The sequence below is a fragment of the Terrapene carolina genome, unplaced genomic scaffold, assembly GCF_002925995.2.
Source record: "Terrapene carolina triunguis isolate 2854851 unplaced genomic scaffold, T_m_triunguis-2.0 Scaffold234, whole genome shotgun sequence".
Classification (NCBI taxonomy): Eukaryota; Metazoa; Chordata; order Testudines; family Emydidae; genus Terrapene; species Terrapene triunguis.
Window position 1 is genome coordinate 70647 of NW_020664585.1, and position 26734 is coordinate 97380.

At 44.0% G+C, this 26734-nt stretch overlaps 1 protein-coding gene across 1 annotated transcript in view; it reads right to left on the minus strand.

Annotated features, from left to right (window-relative positions):
* Positions 1–11247: 11247 nt before the first annotated feature.
* Positions 11248–26734, minus strand: part of ZNRF3 (zinc and ring finger 3) — a 49750-nt gene continuing 34263 nt past the window's right edge. Inside the window, exons 3-8 of the mRNA XM_024196917.2 lie at positions 23788–23919; positions 22292–22402; positions 17864–18031; positions 14930–15032; positions 12447–14189; positions 11248–11738 (exon numbers count right to left, since the gene is read on the minus strand). Coding sequence (XP_024052685.2) covers positions 11695–11738; positions 12447–14189; positions 14930–15032; positions 17864–18031; positions 22292–22402; positions 23788–23919 — 2301 coding nt within the window. The 3' untranslated portion in view covers positions 11248–11694. The remainder of the gene's footprint in view (positions 11739–12446; positions 14190–14929; positions 15033–17863; positions 18032–22291; positions 22403–23787; positions 23920–26734) is intronic.

Below are 26734 nucleotides of genomic sequence, written 5' to 3' on the forward strand. Positions count from 1 at the left end.
TGTATATTAAAATATAAGAAAGTGTAATATGCTATCTACAGTAATATATTTTTTAGGATGTGTGTTTTTTAAAAATAATGCAATATGCCTGTACATCATGAACATTTCAAAGCATGAAAAGATGTTAGTTTTTATTCTGGGAAAAATAAATGTTCTTTACAGTGTAACAAAAGAACTATGTTAATTTAACCTGACCCCAGATGCTCCATGCAGGGGAAGAGAAAGTCCCATCCTCCCTCGCTCCCAGCCCAGGGACTGGCAGCTGATTCCGGCACAGGATAGGCACATCCCCAGCCCCCCCCCCACCAATTTACTTCTCCGCCAGCTGCTCTGGGCACCTGAAATGCCACGCCCACACTACAGGGGTGGGGCATGTGACTGTTCTTGAGGCTTCCTTTTGCTTCCCTATCAGGAAGTCATTTTTTTGCAGGGAAGCAAAGAAATCTGTGAGGGACATGAATTCTGCACATGCACAGTGGCACAGAATTCTCCCAGGAGTAAGCATTGCATATAAATGATGAGGTAAGCCTGTAAAGAAATTAGAAGTGATGGAAAGGATTACATTTAATCTGTTTGTTAGCTTTCTTCCCCAAAGTGATTTTAAACCAGAGGCTCCCCTGGAACAGTGCATGGGGTTTACAATAGATCCCCTGGATCCAATTTGGATATGGCACAAAACCTCATTAATATTTATAATAAAATTAATGCTACTGGGAATTGTGTGATTATGGGAGACTAATTTTCCAGCTATAGAGTGGAGCACAATTGCTAATAATAATGGTAGGCCAACATCCTGGATGTGATAGCTGACAGATTTCCTCACCAAATAGTCAATGAACCAACAAGTACTGATGCCATTTTAGATTTGGTATTACTAAGTAGTGAGAACCTAATAGATTACGTTGTTGTAAAGGACAACCTTGGTTCACGTGATGATAAATTAATTCAGGTTCACCTAAATGGAGCTAATTCAGTTTAAACTAAATGGAAGGCTAAACAAAAATAGGTCTGCAACTAGGATCCTTGATTACAAAAGGGCAATTTAAAAAAAAATTACAGGCATTAGTTAGGGAAGTTGACTGGTCTGAAGAACTCAAGGATCTGAATGTGGAAGAGGCTTGGAATTACTTTAAGTCAAAGCTCCATACTGGGGGGGGGGGGGGGCTCAGAGAAGTGTTGCAGCCCAAACCAGCTGAACAAGCATCTCAAACAGGTTGTAAATTAAAATCAGACAGCCCACAAGGAATGGAAGGAATGGCTCTGCAAGGAAAGCTACCTACCTCTTGCAGGTCAGAAAGTACAGGAATAAAGTGAGAACTTCCAAAAGCCAGGCAGAGCTGGACATTGCAAAGGAAAGTAAAACCAATAGTATAAGGTTCTTTAGCCATATAAATAAAAAGAAAACAAGGAAACAAGAAGTTAGCCCACTGAGGACCTAAGTTCCCTGTAAGCTGCACGGTTGGATGGTTGCCCAGGATAGATTCAAGTGCCGCCCACTTGATTAGCAGAGCCACACACATCTGGCAGCATGTGTTCAGCTGCCCCGCCCGCTGCTTTGCAGCCACATTGCTCCTACAGCTGCTCCCAGGACCCGCCTGCTGGCTGTGCAGAGCAGGTGTTTGTGTGTGCTGATGTCAGGGTCTCCCCCATCTCTGCAGAGCAGGGGAGAGGGGACAGACTGGCTCAGGACTCAAGCAGGAGAGAGCTGCTGCAGTCTGAAGGAGCCTCCAGGCAGTGAGTGAGTGTCATGCTCACACAATCTCTCTCTCTCCCCTCCCGCCCATGTACCCCATCTACACAGAGCAGGTGAGGGGAGACAGGGCTCAGGACATAGGAGAGCTTTTAGTGTGTGCCTTAAAGAAACTTCCCCAGCAGCCAACACACACACACACACACACACACCTCCCAACACATATTTGTGGTGTTGTTGTTACTACTTGATACTTCCTGCAATGCACATATATTCTCTGTAATTTTATTCTTTCAAAGTGTGTTATTTTAGTGTTTTGACTAGTCCATCATTTCATAATTTTTATTTCCCTTACACAAATATAATTATTTGAGTAGTGAGTTCTAAAATGACTAACCTGTCCCAGCTGGAGTAATTATCCCTATGGTAACTTTTTAAAGATATATATTATATTTAGGTTTTTTGTTTCTACTGGTAGTGCACATCCACACATACCGCGGTGCACATAAAATGTATTCCCCACATGGATAGAAAAAATTAGCAGGAACATTGATGAGGACATGGTGGAGATTAAAGATAATCTAGGTATGGCCCAACACTTAAACACACACTTTGCCTCCATTTTTAATGAGGAGCTGGGGGGCAGTGGCAGCATGGCTAATAGGAACAAAGCTATAGCAACAGAAATTGGCTTACACCTCAGATGTGGCAAACTCAAGCAGCTTAATGGGACCAAATGCAGGGGGAGGAAGGGGCTCAGATAATCACCAGCCAAGCATATTAAAGGAACTGGCACATTAAATTGCTAGCCCAATAGGCAGGATTTTTAATGAATCCATAAACTTGGAGATCATGCCTTATGACTGCAGAATTGCAAATTTCAGAAAGTTAAAGAAAAAAAAGAGGGATCTGGGAAACTACAGACCCGTTAGTTTAACCTCAGCTGTATGCCAGGTCTTAGAACAAATTTTGAAAGAGAGAGTAAATAAAGACAGAGGTAAACAGTAACTGTGATAAAATACAAAATGCTTTTACAAAAGGTAGATTGTGCCAGCTCAACTTGACTTCTTTCTTTGAGATAACTGATTTTCTAGACAAAGGAAATGCAGTAGACCTAATCTGTCTGGATTTCAGTAAAGCTTTTGATACAGTTCCACATGGGAAATTAAAGTAGATGGGAATCAAAAGGTTGTTAACGTACTGATTAACGGAGACTACTGCCAGTCATACTGAAAAGCAAACCGTCAGGCTTGTGGGAAGTTACAAGTAGAGTTCCTCAGGGATTGGTCTTGGGATCAGTCTTACTCAACATTTTTATTACTGACCTTGGCACAAAAAGTGGGAGTGTGCTAATAAAATTTGTGATGACACAAAGTTGGGAGGTATTGCCAATCAGAGGAGGACTGGAATATCATACATTTGGCCAACCTTGAAAACTGGGGAAATAGAAATAGGATGAAATTTAATAGTGCAAAATGCAAGTTCATGCACTTAGGGACTAAGAACAAGAATTTTTGCTATAAAGTGGGAGCTTACCAATTGGAAGCAACAGAGTAGGAGAAAAACCTGCGTGTACTGGTCAAACACAGGATGACTGTGAGTGACTAACGTGATGTGACCAGGAAAAAGGCTAATGCAATCCTAGGATGTATTAGGCAAGGTATTTCCAGTAGAGAGAGATTTATTACCATTTGTGATTAAAGGGCCAGCATTCTAGTCACTTTTAGTACTAATTAGGTTCTCCCTAGAGAAGATCTAACTGGACAGATGTGTACCTGATTACAAGCCAGATTGGGGCTAGTGCATCAATTAAGCCCATTAACAGTGAACCTGTATAAAAGGGCACAGGAAGGAGGGTTTAGGGAAAAGGCGGCTAGAAGAGTCCTTTGAGTAGAGCCACTTGTTCTCCCGCAACCCCCCCTTTTGGGGAATGGGTTTGAAACCTGAGACACCGTGTAAAAGTGTAGAGACATTGCTATGTATTGGTGGAGGATTAAAACACTGTACATAAATTACAGAGGGGTATTTGACAAGCAAGGTCTCAGCACGGTCTGTGTTTGTGGAAGAGCCATGCATGTGGCATGCCACTCTGTCACAACTTAGGGGCTTGTCTGGAAGTTGCCTGTATCCTTGCGAATGGAGAACCTGTCAGAGAGGTTTGGCAGTCTGGATGCTGGAGGGAATGCTGCAATGGCTGGTGGAGCAGCAAAGAGCTCTAGAAGACCCTGTAGCCTTCCAACCAGAGCCGGCTCTAGGTTTTTTGCTGCCCCAAGCAAAAAAAATTTTGACTGCCCCCACCCCAGCACTGGGCTCTCCCCCCCCCCCCCCCCCCCCCCCGCCCCCCCCCCCCCCACCCGTACCCCCTGCCACCACAACTCTGGGCCTCCCCTCACCAGCGCTGACTCTGCCCACTCCCCCCTCGCCTCCAGCCAGTCCAGCGCTGGCAGGATCGGGGTAAGCAGCAGGGCTCCCGGTCCGCGCCTCAGGCCAGGGTCCCTCCAGCCAGGGCTCCTGCCTCCAGGACCGGCCGGGACCGGGGAGGACAGAGCCGGGGGACCGCCCCAGTAGGGGGCTGAAGAGCCGGGGCAGGGCAGCCGCAGATGGAGTGGAGCCACGGAGAGTGGGACGCGGGCACCGCACAGCAGCGCCCCGCCCTCTATGGCCCCGCTCCTGCTGCTGCTCCTGGCCGCCCTGCCGCAGTCCCTGGGCGGCTCTGGCTGCTTCGCCCAGCCCCGGCTGCAGCGGTGGGGGGGGGGAGGGCGGCCGCCTTGCAGCGCATGCAGGCAGCTCCGTGTGCCCTGAGGGGCGGCCCCCAGCCGAGTGTCCCGCACTCGGAGCCTGCCCGGCCATAAGGTGCAGGTGCTGCTCCCCGACACGAACCGCAGCGGCCCCAGGGTGCCCTCGGTGCAGGACGCGCTGCTGCTGCCAGGGCCGGCTCTAGGCTTTTGCCGCCCAAGCGCCCAAAAAAAAAAAAAAAAAAGGCTGGCTGGAATGCCACCCCTGAAAATGTGCTGCCCCAAGCACCTGCTTGGTTTGCTGGTGCCTAGAGCCGGCCATGCTTCCAACAATCCCACCACGTAGAGAAAGTCTTTGCTTGCCTGGCAGGCAGAGCAGCAAAAGAGCCTGCAGGAATTTATAAAGGAGCAAGCCCAGGTTCAGCAACAACTCCAGCAAAGCTTTGAGAGTCCTGCAACTGGAAACGGAAACTGGGCACAAGGGACAGGTCTCTGCAGAATGGAACCTGTGGACGAGCCTGATATGTTTTTAGTACTTTCAAAATGGCGACAGCAGGAGCTGGTTAGGACAGAACAATGTGGGCCCTTGGGCTGGCACCCTGCTTAACTGGGGAAGCACAGGGAGCATATATGGCTCTCAGTAATGTACCAGCAAGAGACTATGATGTGATTAAGGCAGCCATTTTGGATGGGTTGGGCCTGTACATAGAAAAATACCACCAGAAATTTAGAGCAGGAAAATGGACTGCGGGATTATAGCCCTCTGCATTTGTACAGAAATTAACAGACTGGGCTGTTTGCTGGGGGGAGAGTATAGACTGAATGTGGGCCAATTTCTCCAAAGTCTCCTTGGCACCAGAACAAATGGATATAAATTGGCCATCAGCAAGCTTAGGCTTGCAATTAGATGAAGATTCTGGAACAGCCTTCCAAAGGGAGTTTTGAAGGCAAAATATCTTAACTTGTTTCAGGACTGAGCTTAAGTTTTTGGAGAGGATGACATGAGGAGGTTACCTCCAAAGGCATACGTCTCACCCTTTCCTTCAGTTGTTTGGGGAATCTCAAGAATTTTTTTTAACCTGGGCAAAATGTATGTTTCACTGGCCTTATTCTTGAAAATGTTGGAACTGTTCTGGCTGAAGTTTTCCCAAATAAATTCAAGTTGAGGCAAACACTTCGCATTGAAAACTTCAGCCTAAACAGTTAAAGTTTGGCAAAGATCAGGCCTAACATGTCTCTCTCCCTTTATCCCCACCCACGATTATCATTGCCCTTTGATCATGGTCCAGTATAGCTAATTTAAGACTGTTTTAACCTAATATTTATGTAGTTAGACTACAGTGAGACAAGGAGGAAAAATCAACAAAAAGGAGCTGGAAAATATCAGAAGTCAGTGAATGTTTCCAGGACAGATACACTGATAAAACGTTTTAGCTATTGTTTTTAGTTTAATTTTGGAATAACTGCTCTGTTTTCAGTGTATTGTCATATTGAAAGTTGGCTTTATACTGTGGGTAAGCGTGTGCCAGGGTTAAACATTAACTACTATTTTAGAGTACGCAAAAATATGCTAGGCACTTTACAGTAAGGTAGACTGACAGTTCTTGCCTCAAAGGGCTTATAAATCTAATACCAGATAAGGCCCATGAATAGGGGCACCAAACAGTGAGAGGAAGGGTTAGAGGGAAGAAGGTTGAAAAGATCACTTTTACTCTATCTAGTCATATCTACATCCTGGTGGGTCAATGAAAATAGTTTTTATTCACTTACAATAGTAAGTGAGTAATAGTTATGATCAGGTCACTTCTTACGGACATCATGAAAAGTGAGTCTAAGAAAGGAATTCAGTTAGGAGAGTTTAATGGTGGATGGACAGCTTGGAAAGAGGCATTTACACACACTTCTACTGAGATACATGCTTCTAAGTGTTGTACTACTAAACCAGTCTTCACATGGGTCAAGTGGAACTGTCACAAGAGGCCTGTGCAAGCTTAGTTTATTTTAAAGTATTTCACCTGCAGGCCCCCAGGATTTTCTTTAGAGACAATACTGCATCAGCTTCTTTCCCCACAAAACACGACAACTTTCAAAATATACTTGATAAAACTGTATTTTGTTTTGTTTTTTTAACAGACGTTTGTACACTTTGTTACAAAACTGTAGAGAACTACGACTTGCTTTAAATCATTTTTTGGTCGGCAAATATTGTAAAATCTTTGTGTGCAATTATCATGTATTTACAGGGCCTCATGTTAGTGATTTTCAATGATTATTCCAATAATGTCACACACTCTCAACATAAGACATGGCTTAAGATAAATATATTAGTAAATAAATATTCTGAGAACATATTTCCATAAATGAAATGTGCTGCTATACATATACAGAATATACACAAGTTGTTTCCTAGCCTTTAAAACAGTAAAAAAAATGGTAATGGAGAAAGAGCCCTTTGACTATATTATTACAAATCTTTACACCAAAGTTTATACAAAACCATTTTTAAGTGCTACAGAATAAATTTTAATTAAACATTTTAAATAGTGCCTCCTGAGCCCAACACAACGGCAACAGTTTATTTAAGCAATAGAAAGGCATTTTTGTTTTAAAATAGTCTCTATGTGGCTAATCAGCCTGTGTGTCATTTCAGACACATTAGTCCCAATGGGCTTTCCGCAGGGAAAATGAGCAAATGCAGAAGGTAACAAGATCAGAAATGGGAACTAAAGAGAATGTATTTCTACAAAATGGCTTGCAGGGAGGGAGTGGCATGATTGGTTGGCATTTCCAGGTCTTCTGAGTAAGACCATATCCATGTGGATGGGAACACATGAGCCAAAACATTCAGACAGACATTTTACACCACGTTTTACCGTACCTCAATCTATGCTAGTTACAGTATGCCAAGTATCTTGAGTGGCCAAAGACTTGGTGGTTCTCAAATACAAGATAATAACCATACCTCCTCTAGTGCATTTCTTTGGGGGTGGGGGAAGGTGAGTGTATTCAAAGTGGAAAATTTGATAAAATCCCACAGCTTCATTCCCACAAACACACCATGTCACTGGTACTCAGAGAAGATATTGCTTGGTTTCTGCCTCTTTATATGTAGGAAATATGTTTATTGTAATGGGTTTTAATTTTATAGCATAGCTCCTGTATCTTGTTGTAAGACACACCAAGTCTCTGAAATGCTTCATTCATGGTTACTCATTTAGAGAGACACAGGGGTTCCTTTAAATATATTTATCCTTCCTAGTGGGTTTTTTTGGAACACTGTAGAGTATTAGAAGTGAAAAAAAAATGTAAAAATCCAAATTATTTTGTATTACTTAAGCTCTGTTTTTTCCCCCCCATTCATCCAGGACATCCATCAAGACAGATTAGAATCCTTTTCCTGGTTCCCATGACTAGCCCAATGCTGTCCCATAAAGGGCAATGTTTCAGTAAAAATAAACTTCTCACTAATTTTTTTATTTTTAATGTAATGAAAACATTTCCAATCATATTTTACAAGACCTACATTGTGGGCACAAACTAGTTCGGGTCCCTTTAAGAAAATCCCTGCTGTGTGAATACACCAGACAGACAGAAAAGTGCATACTGTGTTTTCAGTCACACAGCATGACAGTCATGGCCTCTTATCCAGAAGCCAGTTTCCACAGGAAACAATTGCTATTGGAAGGGATGATGTGCATTATCTCATGATAACAAAACCTCCCCACTGTAAGAAAAACAGGAACATATCTGTGCGCCCAAACTTAAGGGGTATGCAGTGCTCTCTGTACGCAAAGGCATGAACACAGGCAAGGCTGGATAGGCCAAAGAATCCTGTAAGATAGACTGATCTATGGAAGCTACATCAACCATATCTCTTCCAGCAAAGAAAGAGACAATGGCTAAAGCAAGTTTACCCAGTCTTTACTCTGGGAACTAAAACTCCATGCATGTGCATACATGCAAGATGTGCTAGTTGACGGAAAGCACTAATTCTATTATTATCCATGTGCAGTCTCCAAGGAAACAAAACAGTAACCCCCATCCAAGTGTTTTCTCAACTGACCCAAAACAAGTCACAAATATCATACAAGCAATACATCACTACATGTGCCAGTTTCTCTTGCTACAGTTTCTCCTGAAGAACTGCAGTAGGAATGCTGGGGTTCGCTATGGGAAGCTGTTATCCCCTCAGCCTTTCGATGTGGTAGCAAGTCACTTGTTCCCTATTGCTCCACAGGCCTGAAGGCGCAAAAGGTCCTAACTTTTGTCAGCAGGTGACAGTGGAAGTATTTCACGAGCTCACATCTGCACTCCTTCGGGAAAGCTGACCTTGTCTGCAGACCCCTAGCAGCCAAGCTGTTTGAGGAGTGTGAGACGGGGCAAAAATACTTCCGTATCCCAATCTTCCACCCACCCCTTAAAGATTCTAAAACCTGCTTGCCACTGAGATTTGCCACAAGGAGGACAGGGCAGCATCCAAGAATGGATTTATCATTTGTATCCACCTGGACTAGTTTTGACTCAAGGTGCTGACTTGTTTTCTAAGGCAGGTATAGCCCTGAGCTCATCAAAGGCCTGCACTTGTTTAGGGAGAGATTAGTATCTATTAGGGCTGTCAAGCGATTAAAAAAATTAATCACAATTAATCGCACTGTTAAACAATAATAGAATACAATATAATTTAAATATTTTTGGATGTTTTCTACATTTTCAAATATATTGATTTCAATTACAACACAGAATACAAAGTGTACAGTCCTCACTTTATTTTTGATTACAAATATTTTCACTGTAAATAAACAGGAAATAGTATTTTTCAATTCACCTAATACAAGTACTATAGTGCAATCTCTTTATCATGAAAGCTGAACTTACAAATGTAGAATTATGTACAAAAACCTGCATTGAAAAATAAAACAATGTAAAACTTTAGAGCCTACAAGTCCACACAGTCCTATTTCTTACTCAGCCAATCACTCAGATAAACAAGTTTGTTTACATCTGCAGGAGATAATACTGCCCGCTTCTATTCTGTTATGTATATACATTATGATTCATATATCCATGTAATATGTTATAGGTCATTGAGGCCTGGTATGAATGACGTGTGCTTGACATGAATACGTGCGTTGCAAGCTGGCAACCGAAGCAAGAACTTAAGGTCAAGAACTATTAGAACTATTTGTGCAAAAACAATCTTGTTATGTTCTGAGAAAAATACGGAGAATCAGCAGAAAAGGAAACACCACCAGCTGGACTGATATAAAATTGTGTAAGAATTGGAGGAAATGGCACGCCTTGGATCATGGCAGCCCACCCAGGATTGTCTCTTTGGAACTGTGTGGGTAGAAGGCAAAGAACCGATGACGCGACGGAATGGACTAGAAATGGTTGCCTATGATTTCTGCAAATCCGAGTCATTTATTGATCCAGAGCCCTGTGTGGATATAGATGTGGTTTTCGCCGGCTCCCTGCATCTTATGATCATATGGATGGAAGGAATCTCGATTGGCTATCGGGACCATTCTGACCTTTGGACTCTGGTATAGTATGTTTGGGATGTGAATGTGGAGTGAATAAGGTTTGTGAGCATTTAGAGTATTATATACCAACATTGTGTCCGGTATCTGCCTGCTCCCCATCCCATAGGGAGACCTCTATTGTGGGTCTAACACTTCTTGTTTACAGTGTCAACAGAAAGTGAGAACAGGTGTTCGCATGGCACTGTTGTAGCCGGTGTTGCAAGATATTTACATGCTAGATGAGCTAAAAATTCATGTGTCTCTTCATGCTTCAACCACCATTCTAGAGGACATGCGTCCATGCTGCTGATGGGATCTGCTTGATAACACAAAGCAGTGCGGACCGATACATGTTCATTTTCATCATCTGAGTCAGATGTCACCAGCAAAAGGTTGATTTTCTCTTTTGGTGGTTCGGTTTCTGTAGTTTCCGCATCGGAGTGTTGCTCTTTTAAGCCTTCTGAAAGCATGCTCCACACCTCATCCCTCTGAGATTTTGGAAGGCACTTCAGATTCTTAAACTTTGGGTTGAGTGCAGTAGTTATCTTTAGAAATCGCACATTGGTACCTTCTTTGCGTTGTGTCAAATCTGCAGTGAAAGTGTTCTTAAAATGAACATGTGCTGAGTCATCATCCGAGACTACTATAACATGAAATATATGGCAGAATGTGGGTAAAACAAAGCCGGAGAAGTACAATTGTTCCCCAAAAAGTTCAGTCACAAATTTAATTAACGCTTTTTTTTTTTTTTTTTAAATGAGCATCATCAGCATGGAAGCATGTCCTTTGGAATGGTGGCCGAGGCATGAAGGGGCATACAAATGTTTAGCATATCTGGCACATAAATAGCTTGCAATGCCGGCTACAAAAGTCCCATGCGAATGCCTTTTCTCACTTTCTGGTGACATTGTAAATAAGAAGTGGGCAGCATTATCTCCTGTAAATGTAAACATACTTGTTTGTCTTAACGATTGGCTGAACAAGAAGTAGGACTGAATGGACTTGTAGGCTCTAAAGTTTTGCATTGTTTTGTTTTTGAGTGCAGTTATGTAACAAAAAAAAAATCTACATTTGTAAGTTGCACTTTCACAATAAAGAGATCGCACTACAGTATTTGTATGAGGTGAATTGAAAAATATTATTTCTTGTGTTTTTTACAGTGAAAATATTTGTAATAAAAATAAATATAAAGTGAAGACTGTACACTTCATATTCTGTGTTGTAATTGAAATCAATATATTTGAAAATGTAGAAAAACATCCAAAATATTTAATACATTTCAATTGGTATTCTATTGTTTAACAGTGTGATTAAAGCTGCAATTAATCGCGATTAATATTTTTGAGTTAATCACGTGAGTTAACTGTGATTAACTGACAGCCCTAGTATCTATACATGCTGTGCCTTGTTTAATGCAGCAGTGTCACCTGCCAGCAAGAGCGGCACAATGGTTTTAAAAAAATATATATTTAAAGAACACTTTTTGTCACTAGTATAAAAATAGCACTAGCGCTCAGAGCTGCTCTGCGTGGGTTTTGTTCACTTACATAAACCCAGGACTGAAGGAGGCATCACGCTGGCAAGGAATGGAGGGGAGGCTCAGTCCAGCTAGGGTGGGGGGAGGGGCTTCTCTACATTACCACTTTTGTGTGTTTGTCAAAGCTAAAAAAGTTTGAAAGAAAGTCCAGCATAATTTGGAGTCTCCATAAAAAGCTCTCCTTGTCTATCTGTGGCAGTCTGGCCAGGTCTAGTCACCCATTTGGCTTCTTTCCAGGGGGTGAGATCCAGAGCCTGAAGGGATAAAAGAAATTATTAGACATAATGCAGGCACATCCAAGAAAGAGGTCTGGGGAAGGAGAAGGAGCAGCCCAAGTGGTGATTCTTTCTCTGCCACTAATTATTTTGTCACCAGTCCAGACTCGCTCCCACACACACTTCTGAAGCATCAGGGGGGCCTGCACCTCCCTCCCTTTCCATGCACTCTCCTCTGAGGCTATCCCAGACTTTCCACCACCCCTTTTCATCCTCCTCAGGGTCACCAGTCTCCTCATCTACCCCATGCATGGCACTTTGGCCTTTTCTGCACTGGCCATTTTTCCTGAGTTTCCCTGCTTCTAACACTGGTTCAGCGCCACTGGCTGTGGCAATGGTGGGAGCCCAAGTTTAGATTAGGTGTCAGCAGCCACTTGTGTTTTCACCATTGGTGTCTAGAGCTGCTACGAGCATGGCTAGATGGTACATTAGCACTCCCACCAATGAAACTGCAGCAGGGGAGCAATGGAGGACGTTTTCTGAGGAGAAGAGGCTAATATAGGCAGTTTTTGTAAAAATGTAGATTATAGGGTGGAACCATGCGCAGTTCCACTTCTCCAGAGCATGAGCTGTAACTTTCATAATGTGTGGACCATCTCTGTGAACACTAGTGCAGCCGACATGACGCTCTCTTCACCATACTCTGAGACTGAAAGGTGCTGGAGAAAAACCATGTCTGACTCTTACCTGCAGTTTCTGTGGTTGCTACTGCCTCCTGGGAGCTCAGGGTGGGGTTGTGAAAGAGCATCCTTGTTTCTTCGTCCCGAGAGCAGTTCTGCTGCAGGAAGGACATTGCCCGGTAGCACACCTCCCTCTCCTCCTGTAGCTCTCCTAGACCTTGGCGGTGTAGATGAGCATCCATTTCAGGTGTCCCATCCCAGGAACTACAGCCTCCATGGGTCCCTCGGCACTCTATTGGCAGGACTAGCTCACAGTCTCTGTCCTCAGGAATGATAGGAATGCGTTGACCTATGTCACGCACTCCCCTATAGCAGCTTGGCAAGGCCTCATCAGGAAGTGTGTACTGTACACTCACTGCATAGTCCTCTGTGTAGCAGCCACCACCTCCACTGCTACCGGTGCCACCACAGGCAACCTGCTTCTCTTCATAGAAGCAGCAGGGCAAGCCCTCATATTTCACCCCATCTGTCCTATGCAAGTGGTCTGAGTTAATACTGTACAAACCTGGGGAACTACCTGGCTGCTGCTCCAGCCCCGGGCCACACCCTCCCCAAAGTGGGGAGCCCAAGAAGAGTGCACCACAGTCTGTTGTCCCACTGCTGGGCTCCAGGGCAGAGTGCTGGAGCTCAAAGCAGCAAGCACATGCTTGCTCCATCAGAGGTCCTGCTACTTCTGGACCTTTCCAGTTCCTTTTAACATCCAAGGCAGCACTGGGAGTAGCCTCGAGGCCTCCCTGTGAGGTAGTGCCATTTGAATCCCTGTGCTCTAGTGAGGAATTACTGCTGTAGTTCATCTCCATGCTGCAGTTAGAAAGTTGGTCCCCTGAGGAAGAAGCTGGCACAGGCCGACAGTCAGCACCCATCAGAGTGTGCCCATGTGCCAGAAGCTCGTCCTGATGGGGGCCCTCCAGGAGAACGATCGTCCCTCGGTTTGTGCCACCAGCATCCCCCACTCGGCAGGGGCTCTTGCTGCGGTAAATGTAAGGGTCATAGTCACTGCTCAGAGAGCTACGGAAGGTGGAACAGCTCCCATAGACCCCCTGGTTGCTGACTTCTGTACAGTCAACCATGGAATCACTGGAGGAGCAGTGGCATTGACCAGAACTGCTGCTGCTGCTGTCACTGCCTGGACAGTCAGCCAGGTAACCACTGCACACTGAGCGGTGACCATGATAGCAGCTGAAACTGGAGGTGCTGCCACTCTCCAAGCGAGAGGAGGGCATTACATGTACCACAGGAGGGAACAGCATGCTGCCACCAGGCTGGAAGGCACGGGAGGGACCCTTTGCGGCAATGCCAGCTGGAGACTGTCCATCTTGCTCAGGGTAGCTAAGGCCTTGGAAGTAGTAGTGCTGGTACATGGTCTCATACTGGGAAAAACAAGCTGCTTTGGAGAAGTTACGTCCATTGAACTTGGCCCTTCGGAAGGTATGAGCTGGAGAATAAGCTCTGTGCTCCAGGCCACAGCGATGTGTGTTCAAGGCATGATCCAAGTGAACAGGCTGGTAACTTTGGATGTAAGCAGGGGACTGTGCTGGGTACAGGCTCTGCTCACCATGCCGGTCCACTGTAAGTACCGTGATGGGATTTCCATGGGAGTCCATGCTAGTCCGGGTGGGATATGCAGTTATCTGGCTGGTCCTGTGCACTCGGCCAGGATAATGAACTGGCAGAATCACCCTCTGCTGCCGGCTGCGCACTGGGTTGGTGGATTCCAAACATACCGGGCCTGGGTTTCCCTTCTTTTGTTCTGGATGGGGAGAAAAACAAACAGTGTTCTGGAAATGCAGCCACTCTGCCGAGGGTTTGTTACCTGGCAGACTGCAACAGTGAGTAAAAGTGCCAGCCTGCTCCAGAGAAGTGACACAACCAACACAAGCACACTTGCCCAGAAGTTCTTTGAAACACCTGGGTCTATTGGCCAGGGAAGGAAGAGCAGTGACTTCAGCTCCTTCCTCTGCATAAGCAAAGATACTGCCTACTCAGCATTCCCAGCCTTCTGGGTTAGTAACACTCATCTCTGCCCAACTTTTTCCATTCTTCTTATAAATTATTTAGATGGAAAAATGTTGTAAAGTCAATGAAAGAACCACATTCTATGTTGCTGCACAGAGGAATCCAGGAATTTTACAACTCCCTCCCACATACCAGCTGCTTTTAATTAATTTGCTTTTCTTTGTATTTCCCCATATAAATACAGTGAACTTGGATGAATTTTATTTATGCTTCTTTTCTACACAGGCTGATAGATGCTGCCCTCTGGTGGGCATATGCCCAGGATAAGAGATATGGTAGGAAAGTGTTTTGGCTGTTTTAGGACATGGCTGGCATCATTGAAGGAAGTCCCAGGATTGTATTACAATACAGACCAATCACCAAAGAGATTTTCCTAGGAGCGTACAGAAATACACAATTTACCCTCCATCCAGAGAGCTGAGAAGTCCAGAAATGGCACTATTTGGGTGTGTGCATTTGAGGGGCAACACTCACCTATAATGTTATGGCGGCAGTGGGGGCAAGTATGATGCTGCAGCAGCCAGGGATCCACACATTTTTTGTGGAATCTGTGAGTGCAGGGAATCACCCGCAACTCCTGTTGGGGAGAAAGAAGAAAATTAGAGGACTCTCCCTAAAAGGCGTGAATACTCGCAACCCACACCTAGCTCTTCTGGCTTAGCTACATATAAGGTCAGTTCCCAGCCTCTTGCTGGAAGAGGGGTGGAAAAGCCACCAACCTCTGTTAACAAATAACTCAGAGCATAGTGGCTGGAGAGAGTTTGTGTTCATTCATATGGTGAGCATCTCCATGCTCAGCAACCCTGTTGAGCTCCTTTCCCCGTTGCATCCTGTCCTCCTCTCAAGCTACTCTTCCCTCTGAAGCCTCTAGCCTACCTCCAGCAGCACCCAAAAGTTCTAGCTAGTTTTGTGCTTTGTCTGGCAGTGTTCCCGAGGGCCACATTCAGTGCATTCTTGACTGTTGTGCACGTGCAGCAGTTATTTTATTTTTTTCATGTCTGACAAAGGATGTATTTTTTATTTGAGGGGAGGAAAATTTTAAAAAAAGGCAGTGGTCTTTTTTTTTTTTTTTAAATCTCGTGTCTTCTAACTTCACACTGAGATTTTAGATTGCCCCTTCCCTTTGGGCCATGCTCTTTGATTCATTCCCCTCTTTAGTTCCTCTGAGTGTTGTTGTAGGGGAGATGGCAGCCGGGCACCTTTCACTATGGCACTAACACGGATGGATGCTGAGGTTAGAAGTCATTTTCTGGAACTTTGAGCTTCTTCCAAGGGATTTCCTCTGTAAGGAGGTGAGACAATGATTTGGTGAACCGATCTCATGTAAAATGGTTAGGGCCTAAGTGTATTTAATGGATCATACATACACACACGTTTCACATATTAGCTAGTAATATATATAAGCAAATGCATACTCAATATAAATGTAAGCCTAGTTTAGTTTGGTTCATCAGATCTTTGAATAATCCTTTTTTGGAAGAAGTGCAAAACAAGGTTTTTGGCTTACTAAGTATCCTGTTATTTCACTCCTTAGAATGCCTCTTATTTGGGTATGAGGTTCCAAGGATGAAGTAAGATGCAAGATTGCGATGACCCAGCCAAATATAATCAGGGTAAACACAGGAAGTCCCCAAAGTCTCTGTCAAACATTAAGACTGATAGTTTTGTTACTGTTAATAGATAAGTTATACAATTTACAGTGTAAGGCAGAATCTTGTATTTGGTCATAAAACATCAGATCAGAGGAGAGAGGTGTTTGATACAAGCTCTCATCTTGGGTATAAAAGAATGTACTCAGACTTAAGTCTTTGCCTTTGTTTGTGTACAGCCTTGTCTGTATATACTCAGTCAGTTCATTGGCTGGCCATCTTCAACTGATTACTGGGGTGTGACACTTTGTACCTATTCTGAAATAACCCTGTTCCTTGGATGGGAACTATGGAATTAGCAGTGGTTTTGCCTGCAACAGCAAGCAGTGGTTTTCTGCTTTGCTAGATTTGTAAAGTAACCTATGGATCTGAAAACATCCTTACATCCTGATCTTATTTCATATCTCACTCTTTAAAAGCAGCCCACGCATCAAGAATGCAGTTCCTAAAGCAACACTTTACTGCTCTCTGGCAATGACTTTGCCTTTGACGGCACATTCTGAAGCAGCACAACAAGATCTTACAAACTGCTTTGCTGAGGCTGCTTATACTTTGGCCTTACCTTCAGCCAAACAAAAATTGAAGCTATGTACCAGCCAGCTCCTCAACAACTTTCCCAAGAACCATCAATAAGCTTGGAAGATACCACACTCCAAGCTGCCAAACAGTTTACTTATCTTGGCAGCATGTTAAACAATGAAGTGCAAATCAATCACAGAGTGGATATGTGAATTAAGAAAGCCAGTGCATCATATGGTTGCCTTTATCACTGAATCTGGAAGCAACATGGAATCTGTTTACAGATGCAAATCTAAATCTATAATGCTGTTGTCCTCATGATATTGCTCTACAGGTGTGAAACATGGACCTGTTATCAATGGCACATTAAAAAGCTTGGAAGTTTCCACTTGTGACACCTACAATGACTGCTGTGCACCAAATGGCACGACTAGGTGTCCCACACAGAAGTCTTAGTGCAAGCTGGTTCGGCTGGTATTGAGGGTCATTAGATTTTGATTTGTTACCAACTGAAATAGACTGATTATGTAATTGGTATACCTGAGACCCATTTATCAAAACAAATTCTATATATGAATTTAGATCTAGCAACTACAGGCATGGAGTGCAGATGAAACACTTCTAAAGATACTCAAACAAAATCTGCACCCAAGAAATATTTGTGACTCGATCTTTGAGCATTACATGGTGCCATGCTGTCAGGGTGGATGTCCATGACTTTGATAAGAACTGCATTGCACAGCTGGGAGCACAGTGCCATGTACGAAAACATGCAGCTCAATCAACACAACTAGACAAATGGCTCTGTGGTCAGTGCGGTCATTGTTGTTCTTCCTGAATGAGTCTACGGAGCTATGAGATGACCCATTCATACAAAACGTAATTGCTGACATAGTTCTTGAAATCAGGGTGACCAAGGTCCAGACTCCAGAGAAAATAATAATAAAAAACAATAATAATGATAAGTAAATAAAGAGATTTCAGGGTCCACTCAAAAGCATCTGGCAGTCCGCATTTGGCCCATGGTGCATCCACTAACTACCCCTGGACTATCAGATCCAGTTTTGGAGTGGGAGACCTCCCTACATTTTCAGCTGGATGCAATCAACACTGCCACACCTCCTACCCACTGATCCCCACTCTTGGTTCATGTGCCACCAAATACTCATCAGGTGACAATTGTGCCAAAACTGGCCCAGCAGCATGAGCCAACCAGGTTAGAGAAACTGCTTTCTTTTACCTCCCCATCAATGTATTTCTCCAGGCAGATGGCACAGTCAGAGGTTGAACTGCTGCTTAGTGTGTCCAGAGCTCCACAGCTTCCTTCACGGTGACCCTTATTTTTGGACTTGAACTTCTTGGTTTCCATCTTTTCCAGTGCCTGCACTGCAAGCCTGTTCATGGAATTCTACAATATAAAACACAATGTTGCTGCTTGAGGGATTGAGGCAATTGGAATAGCAGAAAAATAATGCTGTTCCTAACAGTTAACATCTGTAACCATATCTCCTCAGGCTGAGATGGGTGTCAAGTCTCATAAGCTAAGCAGATCCTGATTAGGCTTCTCTCTATGTGGGAGACCCTCTGGAAATGACATGCGCTACAGGGAGGAGTGTGTGAGATCAACTTATCACTGAGCTAAACATTCTCTGTGCAAACAGAACATAGTCCTAACCAGTTAAAAAACAAAAACAAAAAACCAACTAAACAAAACCTATGAGTGTGTGAGCACGCACACACACGGCACTTGGAGAGAAGTAGTTTTCCAAACCTGAAAAAAAATGAGCAAAACTGATTGAGAGGAAAAATTTAAACAGAAAAATGTGAGTGATAATTGGGAATTGTTTAAGAATATTTTATTTTGCTAGATCCCCAAAACACCTACAGCTCTACAATCACAAAAGACGACTTCTTAAATTAAAAAGCCATTCTGACTAAAAAGAGGAATGAAAGCACCGCTACAAAATAAAAAATATATTTAGCAAATTAGGAAATTGATAGCAATAACTATAAAATAGAAATCGATAAAGGAAGTGCCAAGGAAAAAAGTCTTTGGATAGTAGGGTTAAGGACAATAAAAAAGGAATAATGAAACAGAAAAAACAACAACCCAGTAATAAGTCTGTTAGTAGAAGTGGTAAAATTGTCATCAATCAATCAGAAAAGGCAAGTATTCAAGACGAACTTTTGTTCTCTATTTGGAGAAAAAGACCAATGACAAAATACTTTCTATTTCTACAGCAACTAGGTAAGATGTTATACAGCATCTATTAAAAGACAGACAGACACAGGTCATTTAGACCCAAAGGTCTCAATTCCTTGGTAAGCTGGGCTGTGACCTCTGCAGCGGCCAGTGCGGCTGGCTCCGGGGCTGGGGTAGTCTCAGGCTACCACACACCCACCCCCTGCAGCAGCAGTAGTTTGGGTGTGGGAGGGGGCACAGGACTGGGGCTGGGGTGCATGGCGGAGCTTACCTCAGGAGGGCTCCCCGGAAGCGACTGGCATGCGTCTGCAGCTCCTAGGCGGAGGGGCTGTGTGTGCTGCCCCTGCCTGCAGGCACCTCCCCTCCGCAGCTCCCACTGGCTGCAGTTCCCGGGTAATGGGAGCTGCGGAGCCATCGCTCATGGCAGGGGCAGCGCGCGGAGCCCCTTTAGCCTTCCTTAAGAGCTGCAGGGACATGCCACTTCTGGGGAGCCATGCGGAGCCGGGTAGGGAGCCTGCCAGCCCTGCCAACCCTCCCACCCCAGCACCAGTGGGGGTTCCAGGCCGCACGCCCCACCCTCCAGCACCCATGGCCCCCCAGCCCAAGTTTTAGTTAGGGGTATATAGTACAAGTCATGAACAGGTCATGGGCAGTGAATTTTTGCTTACTGCCCATGACCTGTCCATGACTTTTACTAAAAATACCTGTGACTAAAACGTAGCCTTATTCAAAGTACATGTGCTGTAATTCAGCAAATACAAGTTCATACATCTAGAAAGAAATAACGTCTGTTACACACACAGGATGGAAGAATGTATTCTGGAAAGCATGGACTGAGAAGAACTTAGGGGTCAAATGGACAACCAATTGAACTGTGTCCCTGTGTGATGCAGTGATTATGAGAGATAAGATGATCTTTGCATGTATAAAAGCAGAAGAACGATGCCTAGGAGCAGGAAGGTGGTACCACCTGAGTATATGGAACTGGTGAAACCATTACTGAAAACTGTGTCTGGATTCGAATCCACCTTTCAAAAAGGATGTTGAAAAACTGGAAAGCAGTCAGAAAAGAGTTTCAAAGGTCTGGAAAATCTGCCTTACACAGTGAGAAGGTAAGAAGATCAGTCTGTTTGGTTGACCCAAGAGAAGATAAGAGCTGACATGATTGCGGTTTATAAGCACTTATGTGGGGAGAAAATTTTAGATAGTACAGGGCTTTTCAATCTCACATACAAAGGCATAACAGGATCCAATGGCTGGAAGTTGAAGCTAGAAAACAAATGTGTACCTTATTTCCAGTCTGAATTTAACTGTGAGGGTAATTACCATTACAACGTTAAGGGATGTGGTGGATTCTCCATCATGTGAAATATTTAAATCAAGACTGAATGTCTTTCTAAAAGACCTGCTTTAGCTCAGCCAGATGATATGGCCTTGATACAGGAATTAATGGGTAAAATTCTATGGCCTGCGTTGTGCAGGAAGTTGTACTAGATGATCATATGGTTCCTTATGGCTTTTAAATATCTGAATCTGTGACCCAATATGGGATATACTCTTTTATAGGTCAGCACAGACCTAAGTTCCCACTAAGCTGCGCAGCAGGCTATCAAGGGCCACGCAGGTGGGTGGGAGTGGCAACTCTCCCCCAGCCCCAGAGCGGCTGTGGTGAGAGAGGGCTGGGGGGGAAGCCCTCTCTCCATGTTGCAGCCCTGGAGCAGCCTGCATCCCAAACTGCTCATCCATAGCCCCACCCCAGAGCCTGCACCCCCGCTGGAGCCCTCCCCCCCAACGCTCTGCCCCAGCCCTGAGCCCCCTCCAGCACCCAAAACCCCTCATCCCCGGCCCCACTCCAGAGCCTGACCCCCAGCCGGAGCCCTTCTCTTCCCCCTCCGCACTCCAATCTTCTGCCCCAGCCCTTGGCCCCACCCCCACCACACATGATCTTCCTATTGGTGCACATAACAAAGTTCATTCCGCACATGGATGTAAAAAATTAGAGGAAACATTGGTGCAGACCCCAACGCCCCAACATAGTGCTAACAAGATGACTCAGCAGAGAGAACTTTCCAATGTGTGTCAGTACTGACTTTAATGCTCCATCAGGGTGCTACAGGTCAATGGTTCTCAACCAGGGGTACGCATACCCCTGGGGGTATGCAGAGGTCTTCCAGGGGGTACATCAACTCATCTAGATATTTGCCTAGTTTTGCACAGGCTACATGAAAAGCACTAACCAAGTCAGTACAAACTAAAATTTCATACAAGGACTTATTTATACCACTCTATATACTATGCAGTGAAATGTAAGTACAATATTTATACTCCAATCAATTTATTTTATAATTCTATGGTAAAAATCAGCAAGTAAGCAATTTTTCAATAATAGTGTGCTGTGACACTTTTGTATGTTTATGTCTGACTTTGTACGCAAGTAGTTTTTAAGTGAGGTGAAACTTGGGGGTACGCAAGACAAGTCAGACTCCTGAAAAGGGTACCGTAATCTGGAAAGGTTGAGAGGCGAGCCACTGCTCTAGGCCCTGTGATCTGAAAGACTGTGCCTCTAGCATAAGATGTAAAATGAATGTGGTGATTAAATATCCTTTGACACTCTTTATGAGGTTTGGAATGCTGGACAACGCCAACTCAGATAATTACATGCTGCTTCCCTACAATTCAAATTGTAGGTTTATTTGAATACAGGATTTATCATTTTCCTTTCTAGTATCCCTGCTTTGCAGTGTTGTAGGTCCAGAATGCCTGGTGAGTCCCATCACAGAGGTGAGGGTTAAAGGAGTTCTATGAGTACACAATTGTTTGGCCTCCTTCCAGATGAAACACCCTATATGCATGCAGGGGAATTACAGGACAGATGACAAATGCAAACTGCAGGGAACTTTAGCATCTGATTGTTACACTGTTCTCCTACTCAGCCTTCCCGTCAGATAGCTTTGATCCTCTGAATCTCTCTGTTCCCGGGATGATTCCTAACCAGGCTTCTTTTCTTGAAATCTTTTCCCTCTAGGAATCAAGGGAAATTTTCATTAAAAGGAAGTTGCCTCTCCTTTAATTCCAGATGGAAATCTGGAGGATCCACATACTATACACTCAACAAGCTTGGAACCTGCTTTGAAGCCACTATCCTTTGTTAGAATCCATCAACACCACTCCGATCAGCTTCTCTCCCTTCTCCACTTGGGAATAACTACAGTTTCTGTAGCACTCCCAACCCAAGGATCAACTGATCGAGCACAGCAGAGTATAGCAGGTCTCTTAGTAAAGTTCCACACCTTTTCAAAGTGCCGTGCATCTTTGGATAATACCCTTTTCACAAAGATTGTTTTTCCAGACAGTGAACCCTTCTCTCTTCAACAGCACTGACCCAACTCTGTAGAAGAAGGTAGAAGCAGCAGTCAGAGTGCAACGAAAGTATCATTATTGATCCCGAGCTCAGGCAGCTCTTACCTGACTACGTCGCTGCTTCAGTTTGATCTTGACGAGAAGAATGAGGCAAACGAGAGAGACCACCACAAAAAAGGCGAGGAAAATCCCCATGTCAAAGTACTCTGTGGGTTGCTGAAGAAGACAGAAGAAATTTAACTTATCTCCCCTGGCAGATCACATTCAAATCCATTGCTATTCCCTTCAAATCCATTTCCCCCTTCTCTAATTTCTTGGTAATTATGATTTCTATGAATGCCCTGTGGGCATGAACCACATTGGTGGAAAAAGCCACTGCATATGTTAACCTCTCTCTTGACCAGTTGCTCATGAGCCCTGATGCATGAGCCAGAATCTTAAGTCAACATCACTGAGTGAGGTCAATTAATATTATTTTATAAAATTCCATGTACTTAATAGTGAATAGTCAGGGGTGTCCTTTACACGCAGGGATATCGCAAACAAATCTGAAATAAAAAAAATGGGAGGAAGTCACATTTATCACAGGAACGTAAGTGTGTGATGGGACACAGTTATGGCCAGCCTTAGAGTATAAGGTTTACAGCAGCTCTGAACTCAATGCTGGTTCTACAAGCAACAGATTTCACCAGAGTGAATCACAGTTACCAACAGCTCCAGTGGGTTTTTGGTACAATTCTATTTTTGAAGCAAGTAAAATCAACATGTCTGAGTCCTCAGCAAAGTACTGATTGCTCAAATGAGTCATGCTTTCTAATACAGCTGGTGCTTTAGGAATACAGTAAAAATGAATTAGAAACCTGGTCTACACAGATTTTTATAAAAACGAGGAGTCCGGTGGCACCTTAAAGACTAAGATTTATTTGGGCATAAACTTTCATGGGTAAAAACCCACTTCTTCAGATGCATAGGCTGTCAGATGCATTTTGTTTTTTACCCACAAAAGCTTATGCCCAAATAAATCTGTTAATCTTTAAGGTGCCACTGGACTCCTAGTTGTTTTTGTGGATACAGACTAACACGCCTCTGATACTTGGCACTGATTTTTATGTTCGCTTTTCTCATATAAACTACATGTAGGAAGTGTTCAAGATGTCTTGGGAACATCCATTCTAGATTGGAAAGAGGATAAAGTCTCAGATTTCTTTGTTAATCCATGTGTGAAAAATGCAGTCAAGAAATGTTCACTAACATCAGACAGACTGCTTTCCTGGGGGTAGAATATAATAAGCATTTTTTTTTTTTTTTTAAATGTTTTGTTTTCTTTATTAATGGACCATTATAATACAAAAAAAAACCCAAACAAAAATCCCTGTGTAATAAATATAGGGCCCAGACTGTGAACCTCCTCCTTAACACTGGTGAGATGTTACTCACTTAGGAAATCCCATGGAAGTCAATGATACTTTCTGAGTGAGTAACTAACTGTTCTCCAGTCAGCACTCATGGAAAGCATCACACTACATGTTATCAATCAATGCTATTAACAGGTGCTGCATGAAGCAACAGCAACACAATCCCCACTGAACATTAAGTCTCACCCGTGGGGGCCGGTGCTGAATCCTTGCTCGTGCCACTTTCTGCTTGTTAACTATGTTCATCAGTTTGACAGCATCAGCCCCCTTCACATACACCACTGGCCTCTTCAGAGGGTCTTCTGAGCCCTGGTTCAGCTAGACAAGAACACAGTAAAATTCCATTAAATAGATTTATTTCAGATCACCAACTCTCTTTTCAAGAGAAGGAGAGGAGACCATGGGTGAATGAAGATAGCACTAGATACACCACCACTTGTCCTTTTGTAGTGCATCCTTTCATCCGAGAATTTCAAAACACTTTACAAACATAAAATTAAGTTAAAAACTTGAGTTAAAATTAGGCCTGTTGATTATCGCAGTTAACTCATGTGACATGGTGCGGGCCGTTTCCGGGAGTGGTGCAGGGCCAGGGTAGGCAGGGAGCCTGCCTTAGCGCGGGGCGCTGCTGCCACCCCAGAGCCACTCCAGGTAAGCGGCGCCAGGCTGGAGCCCGCACCCCGAACCCCTCCTGCACCCCAACCCTCTGCCCTGAGCCCCCTCCCGCACCACACATCCCTCCTGCACCCCAACCCCTTGCCCTGAGCACCTTCCTGCACCCCGCATCCCCTCACGCACCCCGCACCCAGATGTTTTCCCCACCCAGATGTGGCCCTCGGGCCAAAAGGTTTGCCCACCCCTGCTGTAGAACATCTATGCAGCACATATTTTATCAGCAAAATTCAAGTTCCTAGCTTGTAAGCCCTTTGATTTATGAGCTAATAAGTTCTTCTGTCTTCAACAGCAGAGCTTGTAAACTCACTGATACAGTTATTTGGCTTCTAATGCTTATTTGAACCAACAGGTACACACTTGGGTCTTAATCTGCAAAGAATTATTCACGTGTGTAGTCAATTCGACAGTTTGAATTTACCATAAATGTCTTCATGTAATGGAGGAATCCTCTCTAATCGAGAGACTAACTTGAAGTGTCAACCACAGCCACAAGCATAGCTGAAACTCAGAATTTTGGCACACAAACTGCTTCCCCTATAAGTGTTCTGGGACCCTTGCACAGACCTACTTGAGATCCTTTCAAAGTATTAAACCTTAGCAACCTCTAAGCACATATTATGTACCAGAGTGGGAAAAAGTCTAGACTAGAGGATTCCTCTGTTACAAGACATATATACAGTAAATTCAAATGGTCTAATCTGACACGGAACCACCATGGGATAGGTAAAGCCACAAGGCATGACCAGAAGGGGACAGAGATGCAGCTATCCTTGTAACTGCTACACCCTTACACACTTATTTTCCCCTCAAAGGAAATTTTCTGGGCCTGACTCACCCTGGAAATTGTCCCCTAGGAATTCAAGTATTCTGTTGAAATTTAAAGATGAGGGAACAAAATCTATAACACTGATTCTCAGCCTGAGGGTCACGACCCTCCGAGAGCCTCAACAGGTCAGAAGGTTATAGCCATCCTCCATTTTTTTTATGACTGGATGGGAGAGGGTCCCAAAACTTTCTTCTGTTGTAACAAGGGTTCACAGTCCAGATAGGTCAGGTGTTCCCAGCCTATCCACGGTCACGCAGCCTAGTGCCAGGAAGAAGCACTCATGTGACAAATCACAGGTCAAGGAGAACACTTGCTTAGCCTTGAGGGATGATAAGCAATTTGGTCTCAGAACCTGTGACTTTTGCTCATTGGTACAAAAAGAACTTGGTCGTCAGGCATAAAAAGCTTGCTAATGTCTTCAAGAACTTCACCAAACTGCTTCTGTCCAACAATGTCTGGGACAAGAGAGCTTTGGAGGTGATCACCACCTCCCATGACAGCAATCACATCTGTTTCCTAGCTATAGTAATACCAAGGAGAAAAAAAAACCCATGGTCTAGAACAAAAGGAGTCTCATATACATGAAGGGTAATGCTCATGAAAGGATAGGCAAACTCAGAGTGATTACCATCCCAAAATCCCCACTTACAGGATTTTAGTTCAGGGTCTTAACCTGTGTCAAGAGGTGACACAGAAATGGCTACATGCGGAGTTGCACAGGCCAAATCGTAGTTCCCTTTAAGTGACGGCTAGGAGCAGGAGGTAAGCTTGTAACAAATAGCGGGACAGAAAAAAATGTGGCCATTCTCTTCTATACATAATGTGCAGGCTGTGACAGAATAAAATGGCTGATCAACTTAGCAGGTGTTTGTCTGCACAGCAGGATTCTTTGTTTAAAGTTTGCAGGCTCTGACATTGAGAGCTTATCCATTACATCTAGCCTTGCAGGATATGATCAAAGGAAGCCTTAGGGTAGTTAAGAAAAAGGAGAGCTTGCCGCAAAGGTCTCTTTTTTTTTCTCCTCTCTCAGGATGGGGGGAAAGAAGAGGGAGTTCTCTTCCTTAGATTACTGCTGCAAACCTGGGTCATGGCTTTTAGTCAGGACAAGGAGGCTTTAGATGTGAAGGTACAGGATGCACAGGGTGTCAAAGTTCCTTTTAAGTAACCGCTGTAAATACATTCTTTCACTAAGGATCTTTGAGACTACTGTATGGGCAGAGCCAAATTTATCCCACTTTTCATTGATAAAAAAAAAAAAGTGTAGCATATATGCTGGTATGTTTCTACCAGGCATTTTGCACTCACTACCCTCGTCCTTGCTTTCCTTTTTCTTGAGAGGAATACTAGCAGGGAAGTTAGGGCACTGAGTTCTCTCTTAATGCCAACATCTTATCTACTTTCAGGACAAGTTAATTAATATCCCTTATGCCAAGCGCTCCAGAGTATAAGCCCAAGTCTGCAGGAGAGAAGTCATTGGAAGAAGGGGATTCATTTTTCTACAAAGACGACTACTTATCTGGAGGCTCTCAGAAGCTTTCCTAGAAAATTTATCAGGATGTATTGGAAGTCACCTCTTTCCTAGGAGAGTAGCTCAAGGAGGACAGGGAAGAATTTGAGGGGGGTCACTTAGAT